The sequence below is a fragment of the Ctenopharyngodon idella genome, chromosome 4, assembly GCF_019924925.1.
Source record: "Ctenopharyngodon idella isolate HZGC_01 chromosome 4, HZGC01, whole genome shotgun sequence".
Classification (NCBI taxonomy): Eukaryota; Metazoa; Chordata; class Actinopteri; order Cypriniformes; family Xenocyprididae; genus Ctenopharyngodon; species Ctenopharyngodon idella.
Window position 1 is genome coordinate 14542287 of NC_067223.1, and position 19973 is coordinate 14562259.

Below are 19973 nucleotides of genomic sequence, written 5' to 3' on the forward strand. Positions count from 1 at the left end.
ACATAAGAGTTTTGCCCTCCTGTGGAGATTTGTATGAATTACACCGTTGCAAATCGAGTATAATTAACATAAAAGTGTTTCGCCCTCCTGTGGTGATTTGTATGAATTACACCGTTGCAAATCGAGTCTAATAATGAACATAAAAGTGTTTTGCCCTCCTGTGGTGATTTGTATGAATTACACCATTGCAAATCGAGTCTAATGAACATAAAAGTGTTTCGCCCTCCTGTGGTGATTTGTATGAATTACACCGTTGCAAATCGAGTCTAACAATGAACATAAAAGAGTTTTGCCCTCCTGTGGAGATTTGTGTGAATTACACCATTGAAAATCGAGTCTAATAATGAACATAAGAGTTTTGCCCTCCTGTGGTGATTTGTATGAATTACACCATTGCAAATCGAGTCTAATGAACATAAAAGTGTTTCGCCCTCCTGTGGTGATTTGTATGAATTACACCGTTGCAAATCGAGTCTAATGAACATAAAAGTGTTTCGCCCTCCTGTGGTGATTTGTATGAATTACACCGTTGCAAATCAAGTCTAATGAACATAAAAGTGTTTCGCCCTCCTGTGGTGATTTGTATGAATTACACCGTTGCAAATCGAGTCTAATGAACATAAAAGTGTTTCGCCCTCCTGTGGTGATTTGTATGAATTACACCATTGCAAATCGAGTCTAATGAACATAAAAGTGTTTCGCCCTCCTGTGGTGATTTGTGTGAATTACACCATTGCAAATTGAGTCTAATAATGAACATAGAAGAGTTTTGTGTGAATTACATAGCTGTAAATCGAGTCTAATAAACTTGAAAGAGTTTCGGACCACTGGTCTTTTCACGCTCCCAGTTCTTTTTTTTTTGGATTTTAGTCCTTTTTTCATTGAAAAACCAGTGAAACTACACAATTTTTCTAAATCAAGAGAGGCATTTGAACCGGGATATCCCACTTCAAGGATTGCTGTTGATCCTTTCACTCTTACTGTTCTTTGAAGTTTTGTCATTTTTATTCTGTAAAAAACAGTGAAAGTAAACTTTTCAAATCTTGAGGGAAATTGTGTGTGTGGTGGTTTTGTGAATTACATCACTGCAAATCGAGCCTAAAGAGCTTAAAAGCACTGCACTTCTGTAAGAGGGTGAGGGCAAAAAAACATTTCACACTGCAACATGAACATCCAATAAAAAATATTTACAGTATCTATGAAGCATTCTATTAAAACATACTTGCAAATAAATCAAAAGAGCTAAATGGGTTGCACACTTCTGCAAGGAATTTTGTGAATTTCACCAAAACAAATCAATTCTAATAAACTTAAATGTTTTGCATTCCTCTGGGATTGTTTTTGTGAACTACACCAATACAGATTGAGTCTAATGAACTTAAATGTACTATACTTCTACAAGAGGGTGAGAGCAGAAGAGTATACTCATAACGCTACGCAACATGAACAGCCAATCAGATCTGTTTACACTATCGATGTTCTGTGCTCACTTCTGTTAAAATAAATTGATTTGCAAAAAGTCAAAAGACCTAAAATGCTTTGAGCCCTCCTGTGGTAATTTCCATGAAGTACATTGATGCAAATCGAGTCTAATGTACATAAAAGTGTTTCGCCCTCCTGTGGTGATTTTTGTGAATTACACCATTGCAAATCAGGAAAATGGATAGGAAAATGTTTGCAATTGTGGAACTTGATCCAAGAACCCCACCTATGAAAGGCAAGTGATTAGCCACTGAGCCACAGACTTTGTGACATTTGCATTGGTTCAATTTGGTTCATTTTAAGTTTATCTACATCATTAATAAAAAAATAAACAATGGAATGTAAGCATCGAACTCAGGACTCCATTATCGCTTGGGCCACTGAATCTGACCAGATAATGTATGTGACTCAGTAATTTCCTACACATTATCAATGTTCATTTATATAATGATTGTCTCATCTGTATGGAATTAATGTTAAGATGATTTTAAAAATGTCTGCTCAATGTCTGGATTGAATCTGCATCATTTGAATTATATGTACAAAATGGTTTATCCCACATAAACTGATGTGGCAAAAAAAGAAAAGGGAAAAAGAATATTTTAAACCATTTATTAAACCAAGTTGTATCAAATGTACAAACAATCACAAAAATGGTCATTAAGAACTTTATTATCAAACTCAAACTGTTAACACATACATAACCTGTAAATAATTTGTTTGGTTTTCTTTCTATATATATATATATGAATTGTGTCACATTTTATGCAAAACAAAACAGTCCAACACACCAGCCTGGAAGTTTTCTAGTAATCCTGGAGACCTTGATTAGCTGCTTCAGCTGTTTTTAATCAGGATTGGAGCTAAACTTAGGAAAGTGGCTCACAAGGAGCAGGATCACAAGGAGCCTGTCCCAGTGTCTCGAGTCGAAGGCAGAGAAACACCCTGGACAAATGGCCAGTCCATCCCAGGGCAATTAATCAGTAAAAAGCTGCAATTAGACACAATTTAAATGGTTAGCTGTTTTATCAGTCAACAGACTAATGACTGATCAGACTTTACTATAAATGTGTTAAGGCCAATTCACACCGCACAGACAAAACGGCTGGATCAGCGTGTTACCCCTGTCGGTGTCCGTTGGCGTTGGTTGGGGTTTGTTTTCACCCGAGTGAACATGTTCAGTCAGTGTTTGTGGCTGTCTGTTGGGGCAGTGTAAACATGACAGTTATTTTTAAATTCTAAATCCAATGGCCAGCTTGTTTGTTGTCGTTTGTCTGTGCAGTCTGAATTGGCCTTCAAAGGGATAGTTTCCTCTAAAATGAAAATTAAGTCATCATTCACTCACCTTGTTGTTGTTCTAATGCAGTATGCCATTCTGTAGAGTATATTATACTTATTATACTGCAGTATGCATGTCACTTTTTTATTAAACTTGATTTATTGAACTGCTGCACTAATAGATTCTCACGAATGCATAGTCGTGCACAGAAGACCAACAGCCAAGGCCAGGATTTACATTAAATAGTTAATACATTACATTTCGGTTTGTTTTTCACCAAACCATATCGCACACTCCCAGAACACTTGGAATATACTAACACGTGTCGCATGGGATCTTTCTGTGATACTTTTTCACCTTTTTTTTAAAGACTGATACTGGTCTGAAAAAGAATTGCATAAGGCATTAGAACAATAACAGGGTGAGTAAATGGTGACTTAATTTTCATTTTACGGGGAACTATCCTTTTAAGTGATCAGTCTCTCCCACAAACCCATCTGGCTTTGGTTTAATCTCTATCAAAACTGATTTTTGTCTTTTTAAATCTGTAAAAGCCAGAGTCTTACTCCTCTATCCATAACCTCATGAACCATCCAGAGCTCCAGACAGAGACTCACAAGCTCCTCATCAGTGACGCAGAAATAAATCTGCTTGAATCTGCAAACACAAACAACACAAAGTCATTGTATAATTGTGAACAAACATGAGAAATAAAATCAAATAAACATCTACTTCAAGCTAAAAGAATTTCCCATATTTTATGTGTTTACACTGTGAGTTTGCCATTGAGTTCAACAACAACATTTTATCTATCTTTCCACATTTATTAATGCAGATAAATTTATTGACCACAAGAGGGAGCTGATGACCAGCTTGTTTGTCACCTGCCTTGTGCACATTTAACCAAATAAAATTGACTTTTGCTTTAGTATGAAAATGTTAAAGTATGTGTGATGTTTTGTAAAATAGTCAATCTGAATCTGCAACTTTAATTCTCTGCTGGCACTAAAATATGACTCGAAGAGACAAAACTGAAGTCCAGTTTCCCCATCTGCTCAACTAGGCAGCGTAATCAGGCGTAATTGTCCTCAAAACATTCTGCAGATGACAGCTCAGAGACAGACTCATAATGTCGCTTAACAGCACATATTCCAGCCCATAAACAAACAAAACATACAAATGTTGTGATAAAGTGCAGGAATCAAAGATGTCCCACACAATTCACCTGTAAGTCTCCTTCACTTACACTGTATTTATCTTGTAAAAATATTAGCATCTAGAAGTCCTTAATTACTGTATATTACTGTATTTCAGTCATTATTTAGGTGTGTATTGCTTCTGAGTTTTGATACAGAGCTTTTGATACATGGTTTCTGTGTCTGTTGTTGTTGTAGTGTTACTGTAGGTAATCTACTGGATTGATGTTAATAGAGTCAGTTGGAGTGTGAGAGCTGAAGTGCTTTTAATGAAAACCATCATATATACAGTCCAAGACGTTTAGGATTACTGTTGTTTACTGTGAAGGAAATTCTCAGTTTTAATTGAACCAAAAGATGATTATTGATACAGCATTACTGAAGTATAATACGCTCTGCCATATATATATATACTGCAGTGTCTTTACCTACAGAATAAGGAATGAGTTTGTAGATCCAGTCAACAGAAGCAGAGACACTGCTGGATGTCACAATGTTAAAAACTCTAATAGCAGTAAAGACGTGTCGTTTTCACACACAGCTCTCTCTATATCCAGTGTAAAAGCGTCACAGTCGAGCGCTGCAGCTCTTTCACTCTTCTCTGGTAAGTCATTTACACACTAAAACTTCTGTCCTTTTGAGATTTTCAGTGTTTTGACGCTCTGAGGTTGTAAACATGTTCAAGATGAGCAGGTCCTGTTTTTAATCTTTCTAAAAATAATTTAAGATATTTCAAAGTGATTTGATGTAGTATTTCTTCTAATGACATTTATCTCACTTGCGAAAAATAGTTTTTTGACCTGTGTTTACACCAACAGCTAAAAATTCATACACAAGTTAAAAAAGGAAATAACTGTTAAAAGTTTATACACTTAAAAATAAAGATTCCAAAAGTGTTTTTTTTTTTTTTTCACAGCGATTTCATAGAACAATTCATGGTTCCCTGAAGAACTTTTCACTGAACACTTCTTAAAAGAACCATTTTTTCGTAATATGAAGAACATTTTAATAATCTAAAGAACATTTTCTAATATAAAGAACTTTTGTGGAATGGAAAGATTTCATGGATGTTAAAGGTTCTTCATGGAATCATCAATGCCAATAAGAGTCTTTATTTTAAGAGTGTATATGATTGTGTGTTTGTTTTCTGTTGTAAGGTGGAGTGAATGTACATGATGGAAATATTTATGACGTTCCTCCTCACTGGATGTCTGATACAAGGTCTCGTTCTTATAGATTATTCCTCCGCTGAATTAATATTCTGAAAGCATTTTCATGTGAGCTTTGTAAGATTCAAGAACAAAAAGAGCTGCAGTTTATTCTGCATGTGAACTCTGTGTGATCAGTTCCTCTTGTCTGTGTGTGTTTTAGGAGTTTTTTGTGGCTTCAGTATCAGTCTGCCGGAGAGAGTAGAAGCTCTAGAAGGATCCTGTGTTTTCATACCCTGCACATTTAATATTGAACAACAATATGAACAATATCTCACTGATGTGAAGAGAATATGGTATAAAGACAAAAACATAGTGTTTGACTCCAGTAGGTCCGACACTGGATTGTTAAGAGGAGAAATATTTGGCACTCCTACAGAGAAAAACTGCACCACCCACTTCGATAATGTTGAGCAGAAAGATAATGGGTCATATTCCTTCAGACTTGAAGCCAAAGTTGGATTGAAACATAATTTCACAAACACTGTTGAAATTGTCGTCATAGTTGAGTGTCATATTGTTCATGCTGCTTCTGTCTTAATGTAAGTGCAGCACAAGTAGTTTTACCATTTAAACTGTTATTCTTCTAGTTATTTACATATAGAACTTATGTAGCCCCGCCCCTTTTCAGTGCTGCACTCGTTTGTATTTCCACAGCATGAAGATCTTATGGATTTATGAACAAACTGCTTGTTTTAAAATCTTCCTGGTCTACTGGGATTTGTTATGACATCTGCTTCAAACATTACAATGCTCATGATAACTGTGGTTAACTCTACAATAAATAAATCCACTTCACCAGCTAATTACTCTTCATCAGCGATGCCATAGAAATATACAGAGCTACTGCAAAAACGGAAGATCAAACACAAAATCCTAAAGATGGCTGCACGCTTGTTTCTCTGGTGCATAAGGTCTATAGCAGCTAATGAAGGTCTCACACATTCACAGAAAATAGCTTATGTCCCTAATGTAAAATGAGTTGGATAGTGTGACTGCATATAAAGGGAAAATAAATCTACTACTGTACAATACTGTATGATATGATGATGTGATACTGTAATGTTTGTCTGTATCTCTGTGTTGTAGAGTCTCCACCCAAACCCACAGTGAGTCTGTTGAAGGATCAGCAGGAGGTGACGGAGGTGACGGAGGGAAGCTCTGTGAATCTGCGCTGCTCGACTAAGATCTTCTGTTCCTCTCGTCCAGCAGTTCTCACGTGGAGCTCGTCTCCTGAACACCTCCTCAACGAGAGCGTCACACAACAGCAGCGTCAGGAGGAGACTGATCTGATCTCTGATCTGATCTTCACTGTAACTCACCGTCATCATTCAGCCACTTTCACCTGCACTGTAACACACCAGCTTCAGCAGAAGATCATGAAACAAAAGTCCCGTACGCTACGTGTTCAGTGTAAGACAGGGATTATTTCAATCAATACTGTCTGATCATCTAAAATTAGTGCTGTAAATCATAACAACTGGCTGAATGTTTTTCTCCTCCATTAGATGCTCCTAAAAACACATCTGCGCATGTAAATCCATCTGGTTTTGTTCTGGAGGGTCGTTCAGTGACTCTGAGCTGCAGCAGTGATGCAAACCCACCGGAGCTCAACTACACCTGGTACAGAGACACTGAAGAACCCCTGAAACCAGTGCAGACCGGACAGAACCTGACCATCAACAACACCAACCCGACACACAGCGGATACGTCTGTACAGCTCAGAACACAATCATTAGTATACTGGACTTGAGTATTTACACCACAATATATATTCATATGGTGAAAATGTTTGATGGAGAATTGTTTTTTAAAGAGTGGTAATGGAAGTGTTATAATAGATATGGTAATTCTTATGATTAATTAGTTTTGCTTAATTCCTATTTTATGCTCTCAAAATAATAATTTGTTTCTCACACGCTCACATAAAAATACTCTTCACATGATTCAATAGGTCTAAGCTTTAGTGATTAATATGAGAATACTGTCAGGCAGTGGGGTCAGCTGAGCTCCTGACAGCATCTGTAGAAATTTGAACACGTCTGTTTGTGAAAAAGAAGCGAAACGTTTACAGCATTACACTTACGATGGAACTGGCCCAGTAGAAGTTAACCAAGTGAGAATCTCGTAATGCAGACTCTAGTGAGTGTGAGAAAAAGGCTGAAGTGCGAAACGTTCACTTTTGTGTTGTTGTTACTTTGCTTGCTTACTTATAACCTACACATGCAACGCTGATTACTGCAATTAATTAATTAACATAATGTTCTGCTTCAAAATGTCATGGGAAGTGTCACTTCATTTAACATTTTCTTCTAATAAAATGCCTATTTCAAATTCAATTTTCGAATTCTCACTTTTTAGCAGATATTGTTTTCATTTCATCAGGCTCTTAATGATTTATGTAATCTTTTTGGATACCAGAAAGCCAGGTGTTTCCTAATATCAATCATCATTAGAACTTTAAAGCTCTTGATTCTACTTTGTACTTGCCCTTATAAAAATGTACTATAGTTTTTGTAATTGTGGCATTTGTTAAAACTATGATTACAAGTAAGACCAGTGATGGATCCGCATGCTTATCAGCCACTGTAATACAAGTTTTTTCATATCATAAGAATGCAAATTGTAATTTTAAACTTTTTATTAACATATTTAGATTTTATTTTAAATTACTGTGCAAAGTGTTTTTCAAGAATTAGGCTAGCATACGTTTTGCTGCTGAATTATATAGTTACCTAGATTTTATTTATTTATTTTTTGGTCAGCTTATGATTATATATTTTTATTCATTTGCTCAAGCCCCCAAAGCCCTCCCCTCTGCACACCCTGAGGGATATTTTGCTTATTGCGCCCTCTTGTGGCCTCAGAAGGATTAAATCTTCGTTAAAGATACAGGAAAGAAGATATTTGTTTAAATTTGAATTTGTTTTTGACTGTTAGAAAAGAATATTTGTTGTTTTCCTTAATAAATTAGGTCAATAAAACAGTGATTAAATTCAAAAAAAAAAATTCTACTGGTCTTTGATTAAAAGAGTTTAGGCCTCTGAAAATGTTCAATAATGATCCATACCGAATGATATGAAACATTATACTAATTGATACATTTTTTTTTTTTTAGCTGTATAGTAGGGCTGTGAATCTTTGGGTAGACAGCGATTCAATTCGATTCACGATTCATAGGTGTTCAATTCGATTCCAGAATGATTTTTGCCAATTCAGAACAATTCGATTCGAGACGATTCTGCATTTTAATATGCATTCATAGGGTTACTGAAAAGCTTCTCTCAATGTGTCTTAGTCAGGGTGAGAATTACACAGCGACCTTCAGGAGGTCAGAGAGTATGGGCAAAAACAAAAAAACAAACAAACAAAAACTTTTGTCCATTGTTAATGTTCAGGTTAGTTCTTAATGATGCTACATAACTTTATTTTGATAGCATATAAAAATTGGCATTTGTGGAAATTTACATAAGGGGGCTTTAAAAGTATTGTTAGGCCTAGTTCATGTTAACTATAGTGTTAATGGCTACACAACCTTATTAAAGTGTTCCAGGTACATTAAACATACTAATGCTTTCATGGAGAGACTACCCTAGAATATCAGGCACTTTCCCAAATAGTCCTAAACTAACTTTTCTTCACGGAACAGTAAGAAAAGCCCTCTTTGTTCTCTTTATACGGAGCATTTTCCCTACGAAAGAAAACGCGCTGGGTTTCTGTTGCTATAGTAACGAACGCAACTTTAACGCGCATCTGATTGATAGATAAACCGCGCGCTCTTATGTCAGTGTTGTTAATGTTGTAGTTATTTCAGCAGTTTCCTTCGTACATTCAGTTTAACAACATTAAGTTCATAATTTCATTTATCATTCACTGAACTGTGCTTACGCATTTAGACACTTAAACTATGTGTTTGCTCCACCTCCGTCCATGCAGTAAATTCGCGCCTTGAAACTGCTCAGGTAATGTCAATGACCCATTTCCTTAAAACTTCAGTATTTTATCTTATCGAAAATAACGGCGATGTTTCCACGCAATAAAAGCATTTTATTTCAACAGTAGTGACCGCGCAGTGACTTGGCAGCTTTATCAATGGCTTGAGCAGTTTGACTCAGGACTATTGCTGTCTCGATAGAGAGCTGTCATCTGCTCATGTGAATAGCAGCGGCCGTCCTGAGGAGAGTTCAAATGTGGGCTACGGACGGAGCGCGAGCGCAATCCAGAGAGAGCCGGTAAAGAGTGCAGCGCGTATCCGTGAAGGAGAGATGTGAGGGAGCGAATGACGGCGTACAACGTCTCCCATCAATTCGCGCATGTTGAAATTTAATGTTTATATATTTTAAACCACTGAATCGCTATAGAATCACGATTAATCCGATTCTTAGCATTTTACATCGATTATTGACCGAAATTAACGATTCACGATTCAAAAAACGTTTCAAGATCGATGCATATGCATCGTCAGGATTTGTAATCGTTACACCCCTACTGTATAGTCCAGCCCTGGGCTAAAACCAGGGTAGAAAATGGCCCTTTATTTCTAAATTATGACAATTTTTGATGAAAAAAAAAAAAAAAAAAAAATTCATACTAACATTATAAGTGCAACTCAGGAAAAAATATAAAATAATTGACAAATGCAGTTAATGACCCCTTTAAAAGTTATTTTATTTTTTAGGTTTTTAACGACTTTTTATTTTTAATTAAAAAGTGACATAGAGAGTAAAAAACAGGAAAATCATCAGGAAATCCTTGGTGGCGCTGTGCTGGTGCTATGAACATTTCTGACGGGGTTTTTGTCCCAGCAATCCCTGGCCTAGCAGCACCACTGCTTGCAACAGAGTTATAAAGTCTGAATTATGAGACATAAAATTGCAATTGTGAGGGAAAAAGTCACAATTAACTATTTATTATTATTTCTACACTGGATCTCACAAGACGTTTTAATTAAATATAAAGATACGTTGTAAGCTTCATGCTGATTTGCATATATTTCTCAGTCAAGCTGACTGAAATGGGAAGTGGTATAAACTCTAATAGCAGTAAAGACGTGTCGTTTTCACACACAGCTCTCTCTATATCCAGTGTAAAAGCGTCACTCTTCTCTGGTAAGTCATTTACACACTAAAACTTCTGTCCTTTTGAGATTTTCAGTGTTTTGACGCTCTGAGGTTGTAAACATGTTCAAGATGAGCAGGTCCTGTTTTTAATCTTTCTAAAAAGACTTGATTTAGTATCCTGTATTTTTTCTCATGACATTAGAAATAATATGTGTTTACACCAACAGCTAAAAATTCATACAAAAGTTAAAAAAGGAAATAACTGTTAAAAGTTTATACACTTAAAAATAAAGGTTCCAAAAGGGTTTTTTTTTTTTTCACAGTGATTTCATAGAACAATTCATGGTTCCCTGAAGAACTTTTCACTGAACACTTCTTAAAAGAACCATTTTTTCGTAATATGAAGAACATTTTAATAATCTAAAGAACATTTTCTACTATAAAGAACTTTTGTGGAATGGAAAGATTTCATGGATGTTAAAGGTTCTTCATGGAATCATCAATGCCAATAAGAGTCTTTATTTTAAGAGTGTATATGATTGTGTGTTTGTGTTTTCTGTTGTAAGGTGGAGTGAATGTACATGATGGAAATATCTGTGACGTTCCTCCTCACTGGATGTCTGATACAAGGTCTCGTTCTTATAGATTATTCCTCCGCTGAATTAATATTCTGAAAGCATTTTCATGTGAGCTTTGTAAGATTAAAGAGCAAAAAGAGCTGCAGTTTATTCTGCATGTGAACTCTGTGTGATCAGTTCCTCTTGTCTGTGTGTGTTTTAGGAGTTTTTTGTGGCTTCAGTATCAGTCTGCCGAAGAGAGTAGAAGCTCTAGAAGGATCCTGTGTTTTCATACCTTGCAGATTTTATATTGAAGAACAATATGAAAATGATCTCAATAATAATGCAAAGAGAATATGGTATAAAGACGAAACCCCTCACACTGTAGTGTTTGACTCCAGTCACCCCGACACTGGACCGTTAAGAGGAGAAATATTTGGCACTCCTACAGAGAAAAAATGCACCACCCGCTTCAATAATCTCAGTCAGAGTAATAAGGGGTCATATTTCTTCAGAATTGAGACCAACGGTAGACTAAAATATAGCTACAGAAAACCTGACTACTCCCAAGTTGAAATTGCCGTCATAGGTGAGTGTCATATTGTTCATGCTGCTTCTGTCTTAATGTAAGTGCAGCGCGGCCATTTGTAACGTGATTGTGTGAAGCTTCCGATGTCATTCACTTCCAGTAATTTACCTGTACAAAACATTCTGTTATGCTGCTTTATATTGCACACTGATAATTATATTATTTTATTATCAGTCATAAACTCACTGATTTGTAGCACAAGCTGTTTTACCATTTACTGAACTTTGTTATTCTTCTAGTTATTTTCCAATAGTCCTTCTGTAGCCCCGCCTCTTTTCAGCACTGCACTCATTGTGTTTTGTCTTCTGGTTTGTATTTCACAGCATGTAAGATCTTACAGATTTATGAATGTACCTCTCGTTTTAAAATCTTCCCAGTCAATGCTCGTGATAACTGTGGTTAACTCTACAATAAATAAATCCACTTCACCAGCTAATTACTCTTCATCAGCGATGCCATAGAAATATACAGAGCTACTGCAAAAACGGAAGTTCAGACACAAAATCCTAAAGATGGCTGCACGCTTGTTTCTCTGGTGCATAAGGTCTATAGCAGCTAATGAATCGGAGGTCTCACACATTCACAGAAAATAGCTTACGTCCTTAATGCAAATTGAGTTGGATAGTGTGACTGCATATAAAGGGAAAATAAATCTACTACTGTACAATACTGTATGATATGATGATCCATGTGATACTGTAATGTTTGACTGTATCTCTATGTGTTGTAGAGTCTCCACCCAAACCCACAGTGAGTCTGTTGAAGGATCAGCAGGAGGTGATGGAGGTGACGGAGGGAAGCTCTGTGAATCTGCGCTGCTCGACTAAGATCTTCTGTTCCTCTCCAGCAGTTCTCACGTGGAGCTCGTCTCCTGAACACCTCCTCAAGGAGAACGTCACACAACAGCGTCAGAACGAAACTGATCTGATCTCTGATCTGATCTTCACTGTAACTCACCATCATCATTCAGCCACTTTCACCTGCACTGTAACACACCAGCTTCAGCAGAAGATCACAAAATCACAAAACGAGTCCCGTACGCTACGTGTTCAGTGTAAGACAGGGATTATTTCAATCAATACTGTCTGATCATCTAGAATTAGTGCTGTATATCATAACAACCGCCTGAATGTTTTTCTCCTCCATTAGATGCTCCTAAAAACACATCTGCGCATGTAAATCCATCTGGTTTTGTTCTGGAGGGTCGTTCAGTGACTCTGAGCTGCAGCAGTGATGCAAACCCACCGGAGCTCAAATACACCTGGTACAGAGACACTGAAGAACCCCTGAAACCAGTGCAGACCGGACAGAACCTGACCATCAACAACACCAACCCGACACACAGCGGACGATACGTCTGTACAGCTCAGAACAAACATGGCGCTCAGAACGCATCAGTGGAGCTGGACGTTCAGTGTGAGTATCAAGAGTCTGATCTGATTTACTCACAATCATTAGTTTATTAGACTGGAGATTTCAGACTTCATACTACACACATATATACTATAAATAAATAGGTATATAAAATATTGCATAATGCATATAATTTATTTTATATGCAGAGAGAGAGGAATAGTGTAAATAAATACAGATAATATAAAATACAAACATCATATTAAATATTTATATATATTTTTAAATATAAAACCTTCACTTTTACTTAAATTTTTTTAAAGTAAAGTTACAGTGAATTCTTTGCATCACTCATGTAACTGCATGAACATAATTTAACTGCGTTGTTTCTACTAAAAATGAGTATTGTCAGCTTTACTTAGTAAGTGTTTGTTTAGTCAACTTAACATTGCTGAGTGAAACGCACAAATTAATGCTGACATAACTAACTGGGCAGTAGATCCGTAGTTCCCGGCATGCTTTGCAAGGGACTGCATTAGAGAGTAAATTTAGGGATTAAAGTGTTATTTTATGTGTTTTTCAGTAAAGGGAAAGATGTTGTTAGTTTATGTTAGTGTTTAATGTTCAGTTATGTTGGACATTCAGAGTAGTTTCTGTAATGTTTTTGAATTTTGTGGTTACCATTATGCAGAAGAGTGTCGCCTGTGTTTAGGCTGTGAGCCTCATATATGCATGTTTAAGATAGAGTTCCTGCTCTCAATTCAATTGAGTTTGTTCAATGAGTTATTTTTTTGAGTGCATTTTGTAGAACAAATAGTTAATTTAATTTAAAATAGCTCACAATCATTAGATTATTAGACTAGAGATTTTAAATTGAAAAGCAAAAAAAAAAAAAAAAATTATTTAAAAAATAAATACATAAAAATAAAATATTTTTTTAAAAAGTAAAATTATATAAAATTTCATATATTTAATAATTTTCATCTATATATTTTAAATATATGCATTTTTTAATATTATATATAATACATAAACCCTTCACTTTTACTGCAAAAAATAAATACAGCTAAATATTTCCCATACTCCTTCCACTAGTGTTATTTCATAGTGGTGATGTCTTTACTATTATTTTTAAAAATGTGGAAAATATTCATAATGGATGTCCACTGTGAATGATTGGTAATCACCATTAGAAATCAGTTACATTTAAGAGTACTGAATTAACTGATTTCTCATAATATACTCTCAATGCAAAAAAACTTGAAAATGTTATATTGATTAGGATTTAATTTGAAAACCCTAACATTAATGATAACAAGTAACAAGGCCATTCCCAGATGTGCTTCAGCTGTTCTCAGTTCAGACTAACATACTGTTTAGTCTAGACAAATGAAAGACAGCCTCTGTCCGACTGCATGACAAACCCAGACTATAATGTTTTCTACAAATTCTCATCATATAGTCTGTTTGATTTGCTTTAGCACAGTATAGTTAACACTATTTACACACAGCTAGTGTAAAGCAAACAAAGTAATACAGACACAAGGTGAACAACCTTGTCGTTGTTTCTCTCCGGCTCTGTGATGGAGGGCCGTCCAGTGACTCTGACCTGCAGCACTGATGCAAAACCAGCGGTGCTCAACTTCTCCTGGTACACAGAGACAGAATCTCAGTTTAAGCTCATCCAGACCGAATTTAATAATACCTACTTTGTGTCTAACCCTACAAATGGTGTGCGGTATCGCTGTACAGCTCAAAACCAGCATGGCCAACACAACACAACAATTCAACTAGATGCTCAGTGTGAGTACAAAGACAAGTTTTACTGCACCCTCCCCAACATTGTGCAACAATGGTACAGAATCATAGAGAAAATTATCATCAAAATCACAATTTTTTTAACAAAATGTCAAGAAATTATTAAATAAAAAGGGAAAAACACTTGAAAGACATTGATGTATTGAATTTGATACATGCATAGGTCTGTATCATGTAGTGTGTCATGCCATATAATGTACTACATGTAATAAGATTTCACGTACGAAAACTTCAAAAAGCAGTTCTTCTCTGCTGTGAAATAGTGGTGTGATGTGCCAAAATTTACAATTTTTGCACATCACTTTGGGCGTTCCTGCACACCCAGGAACCCTGCATCTTCCCTTCTTATAACACATTATGGCCAATGTGAGGTATTGTCCAAAACATCCTCGAAAAGTACCCCTTATCACACAACGTTGCCCTGAGGCAACGAAAAGAAAAACTGAATTTCTGAACATGCAAAATAAAAAAAATTCATAAAACCTGACAAAAGTCTTCTCTACACCTTCATACACACACACACATATTTTTATGTACAGTTCATGTCATTTTAAATAAGATTACTAAAGCAAAATATCTTGCCTTCTTCCCACACCATGTGCTCCTGTGACCATGTGTCAGAACAGGACGTCCCACCTTTAAATGGTGCTTGATAGTGACTCCCACATCTTACTGGACTGTTGTTTGGTACTTTTTCAACATTTCTAATTGGTTGTAATCATTTAAAGAAAAATGTACTAAACATAGGGCTTAAGAAAACGTTCCGCTGCCTGAGGGCAACGCTGTGCTGTAGAGGGTTAATCTGATCCCTTATAGCAAATGCATAACAATGGACTTGCACTACATTGCATTTGGATGCAAAGAGCACTGTTTATGGTGAAAATAAACATGGACTGACATTAAAAAGGGGCAGTTTCATCATAAAAGCATATGTGATGTATATACTGTGTTTCACACAGTCACAACTGGACTTTCAGCACTGAAAAGACACTACTGAAGTGTTGCAAAAAGCAAAAAGCATGTTTAAATGACTTAAAATTGATGTGTAACTTAAGTTGAAGACCATTTTATCTTATAAACTACACTACACAGCATGCTATATGGTTTAATATCTTATATGAAGGGTGCATTCTGGTAATCATAAACAAAAAGTGTGACAGGCTGACGGTAATCGACAATACAGTTGGCTGCAGTTCGGCTGAAACACTGTGAAATGGGTGTGACACCACTGTGGTATTTTTTACTCTCTAAAATTCCTTGAACATCACGAGTCAGTAGCCGTACGCTAAAGTAATGGGAAAATATGATTAGATAAGACTTCACAGTACAGAATGTACCGTGAGAAAAAATGTTCACATTTGCACATCTCTAAAATTGTGTAAAAAAAGTGTCAGAACCACACTACATTTTAATACATTCAAATATTAAAGACTAAAAACAGAATATGTGATGGTTCACACAGCAATGAAAATTCTGTCATTTCTCATCATGTCGTTCTAAACCAGTATGAAAGATATCATCTCAGTGTTTTTTCTCACTTTTTTTTTCAATGGGGTCCAATGTTGTTTGGTTCCCAACGTTCTTCAATGTATACTATACTATATGTCGTGGCTTGTGCTCTTTACCATCGTGGCCATATCTGTGGACGTTCGTTCTGTTCACAAATTCCATTCAGCACAGCAAAGACCACCGAATGTACACAGAGACATATCCTATTTAATAGTAAGCATTTTATGATCTTATATTTAGTCATTTTGCTCCAAAAAGTCTGTTTTTTGTGGTAAGAAAACTGATAGGGTGTCTACAACATGGAATAACATCTGTGAATATCAGCAACCAGAAGTGGAAACACCCACTAGCAACCTCACCGCAACCCACTGACAACAAAGCCTCTGACAGTGTGAATGCAGCATTAATGAGTTTTTGAGCACAATAACAGCATTTTCACCAGGGTGTCATGTTGTAGACTTACAGGAACCAACTGCAACTACAACTTCAAAATCATGGCTTGTTTCTCTTTTCTACTTCAGCACACTATAAGCTCTCAGTTATGGGGTTCCCTTTCTGTTCTTGCCATGATCTTATTCAATTTTGTCCACAGTAGGGCTTTTCACACTGCGCTTAACCAGGTTATAATCATTTTAAAGACCACTTTTAACTACAGGTAAAGGAACGTATCACACTTGTAATTTAGAAGCGCCGTTAGCATCGCTTTTGGCGTCATTAACCTCGCATTTCGGTGCCACTTGTGCATTGTGAAACGATGTGTGTTAGAATGTTACGGCTTGATGCTTACAGCCAATCGTGTCGCTCAAATTCACATGCTTTGGACAGTCACAGGCGTTGTATAAACAATAGTTTAAACAGTAGGAAAATTGTCAAATGGTATGGGTTACATTTATGATGGATAGATGTGCTTTTTGGAGCAAAAACGCTGGCTATATTCAGTGTCATTACAAAGCTGGGAAGAGCCAGGATATTATTTAATATAACTCCGATTGCGTTCGGCTGAAAGAAGATAGTCATATACACCTAGGATGTCTTGAGGGTGAGTAAATTATGGGTTCATTTTCATTTTTGGTTGAGTTATTCCTTTAAGTGCTAGGAAAAACCTACAGGTCTGTTTTATTTTGCTCAGATCCTACACAAAAACTACAGTTTATGATCATATTCTCTCTTTCAGTTGCACCCAAAATCTCCAGCTCTTGTAACCAAAGCAGCGAAATCACATGTGTCTGTGAGGCTCATGGGAATCCCTCGCCTACACTAGAGTGGCGTCTATCTGGAAATGTTCTCGCTAACTCTAGAAACACGTCCATCAGCAACGAAACTCCAGGAAACACAAGCTTGAAGAGTGTCCTAATCCACTATCAGCCCCTCACAGACACGGCCGTCCTGCAGTGTTTCAGTGCAAACACTCACGGCACTGCCAGCATCAGCCAAAAGTTTCATCCCGTCACAACAACAACGCCAAAGACAGAAACAGAGACACGTGAGATTCGCTTCTCTGACACGCACAACAACAGCTTTATCTGATCAACACAATGAAATCTCTGGAATAATTTAACCCTTCTGAAAAAGTGTGCTTAATTTGCATTGAATGTGAGCTTTAAGTACACTACAAAAATCTTAAAAGTTCATCACATTTTTGTATTATAATTTTTATTATTTTAAAATTATTATTTTTGTATTTAAATGTTTTATTTATTTATTTAATTCTTAGCTTTTCATTATGCCAATATGGTACAATATTATCCTATTCAATTTAATATGATAAACCAGTTAGGTCACAAGTCACTTTCATGCGCACAAAAAGTAATCAAATGTAATCTAAAAGTAATCAAAAAGTAGTCGGATTATATTACCTAAAATGTGTAATGTAATGGTTTACATTACTAACTACATTTTTTGTCATGTAATTTGGAATCAGTTACTAACGGACTACAATTTGTAAGTAATCTACCCAGCACTGATTAAGAGTGGTGAACTACAAAAGACCAAACTCTGAGCAATAAAACACTGCTTTCCAGGTTTCCATCATCCATCTATGCTGCTCGGAGCTGCTGTCGGCGCATTAGCGATGATGATCTTGTGCATCATGAAGATCTGCTATGAACGGTGGGTACACCAGACAAATGTGATTTGAGGGAAGAAATCATGATACATTTTTCCAGAAAACTAGACTTTTATATGCCATTTTGCTTCTCAAGTAAATCTATCTTAATTTAAGAATGTTCAAATATTCACTCAAATAATAATGAAAGTTCATAGTACTTCATAGAAAAAAGTTGCGTGAACTCAGTTTCATTGTAGTCAGTGTTAATTTCGTGTTAAATTCACGGAGGAAAACGAGACGATGACTGAATAAAAAGGCGTTTTGAATGACTAAAACTATGACTAAAATCTTCTCTAATTTTCGTCAACAAATAAAAACGAGATAGAGAGGGACGATTTGGGAAGATATCCAGTCAGGACTGCTGTTCTGTGTGAAAGATGTGCACGTTTGAAGTGTAACGTGCTGATCTAACCGCGGGAAAAGCGGCGCTGTTGCGCGCTCTACAGGCTCGTCCAGCAGCACTTCAGACTGCTTCGCAATTAATGAATAGCGCACATTTATGCCAAGCGATTGCTTATGAGCTAATGATGATGAATTTTGACAATGTTTACTACACAACGTTTATACAGTAATATGTTTTAGACGGTTGTAAGAACACATTTTATTATCCCTCACCTGAACTTAAATGAGCAGCCTGCAACTACAGTCCAGACCGCAGACATTTCAAAATAAGAGTCACGGTGTATTTCGGGATGGTTTATTATTATTTTTCCCCTGGTCATTATTTTGTTTACACAATAAACTGTATTTAACTTAATTTAATTTCTATTTAATTTATAGTAAATTACTGTATCTTCTGTCACGGGAAGGAAAGACTAAGAACATTATTTGACACATAATTCAATATATTTTACAAGTATAAGGGTTATTATAGTTAACTAAACCTAAAACCATAAAAAAAAACTTCATTACTTGAAAAAAACATTAACTGAAATAAAAAATAAATATATAAAAAAAATGTAAACTTATTTTATTTCATCTAGTTTCCAAGCTTTAGTTTAACCTGTACTAAAATAACTAAAATATAGACATTTAAAAGCAAAATTTAATTGAAATGACAAGTACTGAATTGAGCTCTCTTTCGTGTCTTTTTGCACTTGAACGGTCAAAAACTGTCCGCTTTGGCGAGTAAAGTACCGTTGGTTGTCTTAGGTGAACATAAACAGTTTGGAGAATATCACATGTATATCAGTGTATTGCATTCTGTGTATTGTTATAGAAATGCTTACTTAATGCATTACGATTTAACTAAATTAGATTTTAGTCAATCTACTGTAGATTTAGTCGACTAAAACTAGACTAAAACTAAAACAATTTCCGATGACTAAAATATGACTAAAACTAAATGCCATTTTAGTCAAAAGACTGACTAAAACTAAATCTAAATCTGCTGTCAAAATTAAGGCTGACTGTAGTAAGCTGAACTTAATATGATTGAGTTGAGCTGCAGCAGATTTCTAATTCCCAGCATGCTTTGCATCGGACTGTATAAATAAATGTTGAAATTAAGTGTTATTTTGTGTGCTTTTGCACAAGATTAAGATAGGGAGACATAAGTTAATGTTTAATGTTGTGTTATGTTGGGATTTACAGGTTCTGTTATGTTAGTTTTGAAGGATTATCATTGTGGTGAAGAGTAGAGCCTGTGGTTAGGTTAAGGATGGGCTGCAAAACTTTTAAGACAGCATATACTGTATGTTGTTTGATTATATACATGCAAGTATATAATGACAGTCTCTTTGATTGTTATAATAGCATGTGTTATTTGCTATCTAACATTTAACCAAGATCTGTGTGATGTTTATGTAAATGAA

At 35.9% G+C, this 19973-nt stretch overlaps 2 protein-coding genes across 13 annotated transcripts in view; both read left to right on the forward strand.

The window, feature by feature from the left end:
- Window positions 1-19973, forward strand: part of si:ch73-177h5.3 (B-cell receptor CD22) — a 117931-nt gene that overhangs the window by 64119 nt on the left and 33839 nt on the right. For all 12 annotated transcript variants that reach the window (XM_051891288.1, XM_051891286.1, XM_051891283.1 and 9 more), the window contains one exon: window positions 12522-12788. In XM_051891288.1, coding sequence (XP_051747248.1) covers window positions 12522-12788 — 267 coding nt within the window. The remainder of the gene's footprint in view (window positions 1-12521; window positions 12789-19973) is intronic.
- LOC127511024 (sialic acid-binding Ig-like lectin 13) lies at window positions 3659-6360 on the forward strand. Its single transcript, XM_051891304.1, has 5 exons — window positions 3659-3988; window positions 4499-4561; window positions 5115-5178; window positions 5329-5707; window positions 6255-6360. The coding sequence occupies exons 3-5, from the start codon at window positions 5124-5126 to the stop codon at window positions 6349-6351; spliced, it is 531 nt and encodes a 176-aa protein (XP_051747264.1). The 5' UTR covers window positions 3659-3988; window positions 4499-4561; window positions 5115-5123; the 3' UTR covers window positions 6352-6360.

Excerpts from the sequence above, each read along its gene's own strand:
- LOC127511024 (XM_051891304.1), top strand. The coding sequence starts at position 5,124 with ATGTACATGATGGAAATATTTATGACGTTCCTCCTCACTGGATGTCTG. Across the intron at positions 5,179-5,328 it reads CACTGGATGTCTGATACAAG|GAGTTTTTTGTGGCTTCAGT; the intron begins GTCTCGTTCTTA and ends TGTGTGTTTTAG. Across the intron at positions 5,708-6,254 it reads CATGCTGCTTCTGTCTTAAT|AGTCTCCACCCAAACCCACA; the intron begins GTAAGTGCAGCA and ends TCTGTGTTGTAG.